The following is an 8,868-nucleotide window of genomic DNA, read 5'->3' on the forward strand; positions in this document are numbered from 1 at the left end:
ACTGTTAAAAAAATATTTCTATCAGTATTCAGTTTTAAAACAACTTTCTGCATAATGAATCGAACACGTTATTAAGGTGAATCAACTGTATAGTACTAAATGAATGGAACATTATACATTATATAAAATCAAATTCAAAACAGTTTTCTGCATAATGAACCAAACACGTTATTAAGGTGAATCAACTGTATAGTACTAAATGAACGGAACATTATCCATTATATAAAATCAAATTCAAAACGGCTTTCTGCATAATGAATCGAAGACGTTATTAAGTTGAATCAACTGTATAGTACTAAATGAACAGAACATTATCCATTATATAAAATCAAATTCAAAATACATACGTCTACAATTTAGAGATTATCAATTTAATTCAATTAAGAACACATGCGTACATTCAATTTAATTCAATTCAATTTAGCAATTGCATTCTATTCAATTCGATTCAAAAAATAATCCAAAAGAGTGCTTGGATGGAATTTGAGAGAAATAAATTTATGAATCTAATACAAAAGACTTTACTTATTGGGAAGCTTGGAAAAGGATAGCAACACAACAAAATTCAATGAGAATAACGTAGCGCAACTCATAGAAACTAATTACTTTGACGCGCTTGCTCCTTGTGTGCATATAACAGAGATTATTTGCAATAAACTAGTGGATCACTTGGAATTGAGACTTGGGAGAAAAGATATATATTTGCAATAAACAGCTTTCTCCATAATAAACTGAACACGTCATTATGGTAAAATAAATGTATAGTACTAAATGAATGTAACATTATCCATTATATAAAATCAAATTCAAACAGCTTTATGCATAATGAACTGAACACGTTATCATGGTGAAACAATTGTATAGTACTAAATGAACGGAACATTATCCATTATATAAAATTAAATTCAAACAGCTTTCTGTAGAATGAACCGAACACGTTATTATGGTGAAACAATTGTATAGTACTAAATGAACGAAACATTATTCATTATATAAATTCAAAACACATGTGTCTACAATTGAGAGATTATCAATTCAATTCAATTCATAACATATGCGTACATTCAATTCAATTTAACAATTGCATTCCATTCAATTCGATTAAAAAAAAAATCCAAACCTCGTTCGCTTGATTCGTTTCAGAAGAATAATCCAAAACGCTCTCATTCAATTGATTTGAAGTTGAATCATTCATTGTTTTGATGGAATATTGAAATCTGAAAAGGAAGAAGATAAATCCACAAAATCAAAGAGGAAAACAAAGAAGAATAAGAAGAAGAAGAACGAGCAGCAGAGAAAAACAACAAGCAGAAGAAAAGAAAAAAGAAGAACGATGAGCAGTAGGGATTGCAGATCCGAAAATTACAATGCAAATCGTTAATGTTGAAGAAGAGAAGATGAAGAAGAATGTTTACGTTGAAGAAGAGGTTTATCTATTACGTTGATAGTAGGAAGAGAGGGGCGCGCATATATTTCACCTAACTTGGGGGAGGGGGGAGGCGCGTTAATGAAAAACTACTTGGATGACTTGGATAAGTATTTTATATGGATGTGGAACATTATTGTTTTTGTGCTTGTTTGGGCGCCATTATTTTGTTAAAAAAAGATATTTTTTCAATGAAAAAAGATCTTTTTTTTATTTTTTAGTGTGTTTGGCAAATTTCTAGTAGTAAAAGTAAAAGCACTAGAAAAATAAAAAAAAAACATATTTTTTGAGAAGCTGTAATTTACATCTTTTTTTAAAAGATCTTTTTTTCTTAGAAAAAAGATGTTTTTCATGTAATAAATAAATAAATAAGTACTTTTATATTGTTATACCCAAACATAATTGATAGATAAAAAGATCTTTTTGTATGAGATATCCAAACATAAAATTACTTTTACTTCTTCGTAAGATATTTTACAAAAAGATAACTAAAAAAAAGATCTTTTTTAAAAACTCACCCAAACAAGTCCTTAATATAATGAATTATAAAATTTTAGAAAAACTATTACCACAAAAAATTAACTATTACCATAGAAAAATCTAAAGTATAAGATTTTGTCTCTAGAGATTCATAGTATTTAATTAGTGATTCACTAATATTTTTGCATCTAATAACACTTATAACCTAATTAGGACCCCAATGAAAGATATATAGTTAAAGAAAAAGTATAAGTAGACAATGAAAATATTAAATAATGTGAACAATAGATATATTAGATGTTCAATTCACTAGGTGTGCAGATTGTTATCTTAATATTAAGATTTAGGTGGATAATTTAGAAATATAGTATATTTTTACTTTATTGAACCAATTTTAAAACCCATTATTCACATTATTCACAAAAACCATTATCTATCTCCTTAGCCAAAACACTTTTTAGTTTATACATGATGTTACATACATAGTTATAGTAATAAGAGACAATATGACTTTGATCAAGACTTGTAAGATTCTTTTATACACATTGTTACTACAAATTTCTCACATAGTTAATTTTTCACCATCTAATCTTAATATAATGTAAAAGCTAAAACAGTAATAAAGATACAGGATCAAGTGATGTACGAGCAAGAGAATCCTGCATTTCTCTCCTTCCAAATTTCAACAAGAAAGCACCTTGTAAACAACCACAAAACAGGGTAGGATGGCGCGTGGGTTGAAAACAACCAACTCTTCAAGGTTAGAGTAGATCCCGGCACTGCCTGCAAAAGAATCATAGCCCCCACTAGCCGAGACTCCGTCGTCCTCTGGCGGCGCGTCCTCTGGCACGCGCCTGACCCTGCCAGCAATGACACGGCAAACCAACATTGCCCTTGGGGCGCCACAATGCCCTGCCAGCGAGTCATGTGCCCTACCGCTACTGGCCGTGGTCTTCACCCCCTTTCCACCGCCTTGAAACCCGTGCCTAATCATTAAAGTTGGTTAGTTATAAAGTTATAGATTTATGATATTACTGAAAATTTTTTAATATTTTTATTTAAATAAAAACTCATAATAAAATTGATAAATGAGAGATTATTAAATAATTTGATTAAATTTTTATTTAATAATTTTTAATTATTAATTTCACGTAAAATTTGTTATCATAGTACAAAGCATTTAGAAAAAAATAAAAATTATTTTAAAAAGTATAATTTTTATTTATATTTTTCATCTGTAATTATAAAATTTTTGTTAATATATAGATAAAAAATATACTAAGAGTATGCTCGTTATAGAATAATATCTTAATAAATTACATTAATTTTTTTTTAATTTTCTTTGATATTTTCCTCGTTTTATTCTCTAATTATGATATTATAATAAACTTGACTATGCAAAGATTGATAAAGCCTAAAGTTATTTAGCAAAGGAGATTGAGTTATACCTTATGACAGTGCATACGCCACAACCAGGAATGGCAGTGCAAAGGGCAGTGGATCCCTGTGCCCCAAGTGGGCAGGTCAATGTGGTGCAATGGAACCTCAAGAGTTCGTTGCCATCGGCTGCGCACCTGGGGTTTTTCTTGCTACTATTCTGTGCACGCGACTTCACGCTGTCCCTGCACTCCTCAAACCGTTGGATGGTGCGTTGACTGTTCTGAACCTTCAGTATCCGTTCGATCTTGCATATCGAGTTGTCCTTCTTTAGCCAGCTTGATTTGAAGATTATTTCCACTATGTTCCGACCTGAATCCTCTGGACCCAGCTCCCAAACTGTTCAATCAAATTCAATTTTATGAATCACATTCACATGCCCAAAATAATTTGAATTTTTTACTGCATTCAAAATGTTACATAGTTAGATAGAGTTAAGATAAGAAGACAAAATGATATGATTATAAACAGAGTAGTACTAGATAGTTACTTGAATTAGCAATGTATGACATTTGTCAGGTTCGCAATGAAGATATGGCATTTGAATGGAAGCAGATCATTTAATTGTGTTACAGAAGACAGCTGTGATATATGTATCATATTAGTGTATGTATCTGTATGTGTGTGTGTGCACGTTAAATCACTCATTCAACGCTTTTAATGCTCTCAATTGGTGTGAGAGGCACAGCAATAATAATAATAATAATAATTTATTTTTCTTTTTTTTTTTCTTCTAAGATATGATTCATGAATAGTATGCATTATGCAATAATCTATATAAAATTAAAATTGAGTGCAAGATGATCGGCAAAGTGTTGTTTAAAGCAACTCATTAACATGATGACATGCATGGAATGGTCAACCATTTAGCACCATCTTCCAAATTTCGAAGCATACTTTTGTGTTTTTAACTTTTTAATTAACCCCACAGACACGCAATTATTCACTCAAACTATTGAGATAATACAAAAATTTGCTGGCGTGCTTCAACAATTGCCACCAGATCTAATCATCCAACTACAGTTAAGTTCATTGGAATAAGAGTTTTCATTTTGCTCAGTAAAGTGAAAATTTGCATGATGAAAAGTTAAAGGGTGTGTCTTAGCTTTATGGAAATAAGAGGAGACCAGTAATTTTTGTGATTTGTAGTCGTCAAATAGTCATTAAATAGTCATCAATGATGATTTTAATGGTGTAAGATTTTATCCAATAACTTACTTTTTTTTGCTGGTTACATGTTGGTCAAAATTTAAAAAAGTTGCTTGTCCTTACAAATAATATACCTTGTTGTTGTTGTGACTTGTGATATAAAAATTTTTAATAAAATGATTATTAAGGGGTCAAATAATGAATGAGACATGTGTCTACATTTTACACACTTTGAAAGCAAATTAATTAAGAATTTGTCAATCAACTTAGCTAGCTAGGTAGCGGTGCGTGCTTGAAGGGAGAAATCAATTCGCATAGTAAATACACTTGAAAAAGGAATCAATCTTTTCTGGTCATTAAGAAGAAAACGTGAAAAGAGGGGAAGCAATTAAAGAGAAAAAGAGTAGTAAGATATGTAAGGACAAAATTGAAGAGTACCAGCATGACGAACAGCTTGATGAAGCTCTAAGCTTTCCATCTTAGGGAACACCTCTCCACACTGTGAACAAGCACACACGCTGCTCCTTGGAATTGGTAGCCTGAATTGTATTTAATTTTCCAATCGTATTAATACTATATTAATTAATCTCTTAAATTCTACTGTAATTAAAAAACTAATAAGCCACTAATAATTTTTTCATGTACATTAATTAACTAATATATATATATATATATACTGTAATTACTTAGATGTAGTTTAATTTATAAAGAAAACATTATTAATTGATTTTTTACTTAAATAGTAATAATAGATGAGATGTCGGTGTAATGTTCCATTAGTATAGTAACAGAAAAAATTGATATGTGAATGAGTTATAACTCAAATGGTATAGTCTCCTTATACACAATTAAGAGGTTGCGAGTTCGAGTCTCTTATCTTTAGTAAAAAAAAAAAAAAAAAAAAGATTGATATGATACCTGCTAGGGTCAATGATCATGTGACATTCATAACACCCAGACAGCTTCCTAAACTGCATCCCTCTAGAAGATGATGGCGTGTAGGTTGCTCCACCATTGGATTTCCCAGATGAAGATGATGATGACCTTCTTGATGATTTTGCGGCAGGTTTTCTACTCAACAAACCAGTTTCTTGCTGGCCAAGTGAGCTACTCTCAGGTGAAGAGTTATCAGCTCTATGAACAACTCTAGTGTTTCCATGAACAACATCTCTGAAGCTGCATATGGAGCTGCAAGATGAACCCATCGTGCTCTTTGACGCTGAAGGATCATGCACTCTTGACCCTTCAACTTGTTTGCAAGATATCAAGTTCTTGATTTGCTCCCATGAAGATGAAGAAGAAGAAGAAGAAGCTTGTTTTTCTTTCTGCTTCTGCTTTTGATTCTGCTTGTGTTTCTGCTTCTGCTTATTATTATTAATCTTAGTCTTACCATTGTTGTTGTTGGGAAGGGAGTGTTCAGGCAAGAGTGCTAGGAGGGCCATTAGAGTGGAGGTTAAGCAAAACTACTCCTCTCTTTTTCATACAACAGAGTTTACAAAATTCTATGTTGTTTATGTGAATTGAGCAGAGAGAATGAAAGAGAGTCATAAATTGGAGGAGGATGCAGAGGGTTCTGTGGAATGTGGTGATGGTGGGACAGAGGAGAGGGACCTTAATTAATGAATTCATTCATTATTATTGTTTATAATATATAGCATCACAAATTCACAACTTATTGTGTTATTATTATATTATACTTTTATTTGCATACTTGCTATTATAGTGACCTACCAACACGTGAAATTATTATAAGATTATGTATGTATTGCATAATAATTGAAAATACAAATACCAAAAATCACTCACCAAATTAATTATAGTATAAAATATATTTATATTTAAATATATAATAACTAATTTAATAACTAAATTTTAATGTGTATCATAGAAGTATGTTTTTTATGATCTCTCTTATCTATCTACTTTGAATTTTGATTAAGTAGATCTGATGTGAGTCTTAATTATAATATCACATGAATCTCACTAATTTTGGTATATATTTTTAATATTTTTCTTTTTACAATATTATTATTAAGAATTCGACTAATTTAGTTTAAATAATTAAAATTTTCAGAAAAAGAATAAAAATCTTTTTTACTAAAATTTTGTTCAATTCATAAGACTAATAAAACTTAGGACCTATAATAATTAATGAAAGGGTACAACACCTATTAATCTATCATAATGATCAATTCTCCGATGTTATTATAGATCTGATTATATACATTCATAATTGAAAATGTAAATGGTATAGAGTAAGTAACTTAAATTTGGATGGGGTACTGCTACTGAGTACAACCACTTCATTATTAGTCCTATATTATTGCCACTTACCCATCTGCTTTGGGTTTTAATAAGTTTTAAGTAGAATTAATGTGGAGTATTAGTAATTAGTACTGTATTTGTCAGTGAAACGCACTTTCTTTCTGGCCTCTTAGTTAGGAAAGTGTGGCCTACTCCTTCAAACACATTAACTTTCAATTCGAATTATATTTACGGAAGAGTCAAGTGTACCAAAAATACTGATATTTCAGTTGTTTTAATCGTTGATTTGAATTATAAAAAATATATATAATATATATTAAATGATATTTTTTCGTATACTTAAAATTTTTCCAATACTTTATATATTCTATTAAAAATTATTGTTATTTATATAGTAATCCTTATCAAGTATTTTTTAAAGTATTTATTAGCAAGATCATATTTATATAAAAATGATTATTTCTATTATTTCACTGTAATAGTGTGAAAATTATTATGGATGAAAACAACATTGCTTGGTGACTTAAGTAGTTAAGTTACATGGATTTTATATGAAGAATGGTTGTTGTTTAGATGGTTGACCTTCCTTTCAAAAAAATAAAAAATAAAAAATAGATATATTTGTGAAATGTATATATTATAGAAAATGACAGAGAAGCTTATGAATCCCAACGTGAATTGCATAATATCCATAAACCTTTGAAAGATGTGAATCCTCATTTATTTTTTCATTTTGACGGTGAATCATTGAATCCTCATTAATTAGACTTGATGAATAAAAGCGTAGAAGTAGGCACTTGACCAGGATTCGTAGCTTCTAAGAAGCTCTACCTCCTCATCTAACAATGCATAGTAACAACTGCATGTAACTTCAGTGTATTTTTATTGAAAAAGTATATGGAATCAACTCCAAATCAGCGATGAATAGAATAATTTAATTAATTATAAATATAGTAATTAGGTTTATTTATTTATGATTTAAAATATTAAATATTAAATATTTTATTATATTTAAATTAGGAGGAGATACGTTAATCACAGAAATTGATTCAATTAGTTTCTGTCTCTTCACCCTCCTTCTCTCTCTAAATATCTAAAACATAATAGATCAGATAACAGATTTAGAACCATCCAATTTACAAAAAAAGAAATATCCTAATGCCTAACATAAGCACTATTTACGTAGAAATTTTAAATTCATCCAGAGACATTTGGCTGATTTTTTGCTGTTCTTGATTCCCTAGCATTATTTTTATTACGTACACATATTTCACCAAATGATTTTTTTTTTAATATTATACATGGTGTTTTCTTATTTAGCATGTTTGAATCACTCTGCTAAAAATAAGTGAATACTAACTTCTAAATGAATTTTAGTATCATGCTTTATAAAATATAAAATCATTAGACTTTATAAAATTTAATATACAAAAAATTAGCATAATATATATTACAGTCATAAAATTATTTATTTTAAAAATTTAAATTGTTAAATAGAAAAATACAAATAATTAACTATATCTTTGATATCTACTTCTCATAATATTTGTTTCAACTTTTAAGTAATATCCACTCATATTATAAATCCGTAAGTACTATAGATAATAAACATCTTCCTAAAAACTTAAACTGATTTTTGGATTCACTAAAGATTGAACTCTTGACCTTTCGGATCTAATACTCTAATACCATGTCATGATACCACTCATCTCAAAAACTTCAACTGATGAAAAAATATAACACTAATAATTATATTCTAATACTCCATAAACCTTCATTGTACACATTATATAAATATTCCATTGATTCCTCAAACTTTCCCTTTTAGAAATTAATGTTGGCAAAAGTAGACGACACTGTTAGAATAAAACCTACTTGGATAGGGTCAAATAGATAGGAGAAAGAGGAAGAGGATGGGTGTATCTATGTATAGGAAGGAGGAACCATAATGTGATTTAGTTGAGCACTTTAATTATTTAATTTAGTACGGTCAAATAAATGGATCGCATCCTATAAGATATTATTATGTAGTAGGCGAGATTCTAAAAGCAAAAAGCTAAAAAAGCATATGAGCCAAGAAGAAGACACCATGTAAAACATGGAGAAACAAG

The 8,868-nt window shown here is 29.5% G+C and overlaps 1 protein-coding gene across 1 annotated transcript; it reads right to left on the reverse strand.

Moving 5' to 3' along the window:
- Positions 1-2,417: 2,417 nt before the first annotated feature.
- LOC112758521 (uncharacterized) lies at positions 2,418-6,180 on the reverse strand. The gene is made up of 4 exons (XM_025807222.3): positions 5,411-6,180; positions 4,931-5,031; positions 3,355-3,682; positions 2,418-2,892 (listed from the first exon to the last, which is right to left on the reverse strand). Exons 1-4 carry the CDS (start codon positions 5,932-5,934, stop codon positions 2,589-2,591), a joined length of 1,257 nt encoding a protein of 418 aa, XP_025663007.1. The 5' UTR covers positions 5,935-6,180; the 3' UTR covers positions 2,418-2,588.
- Positions 6,181-8,868: the final 2,688 nt, after the last annotated feature.

This window comes from Arachis hypogaea, chromosome 16 (genome assembly GCF_003086295.3).
Source record: "Arachis hypogaea cultivar Tifrunner chromosome 16, arahy.Tifrunner.gnm2.J5K5, whole genome shotgun sequence".
Taxonomy (NCBI): Eukaryota; Viridiplantae; Streptophyta; class Magnoliopsida; order Fabales; family Fabaceae; genus Arachis; species Arachis hypogaea.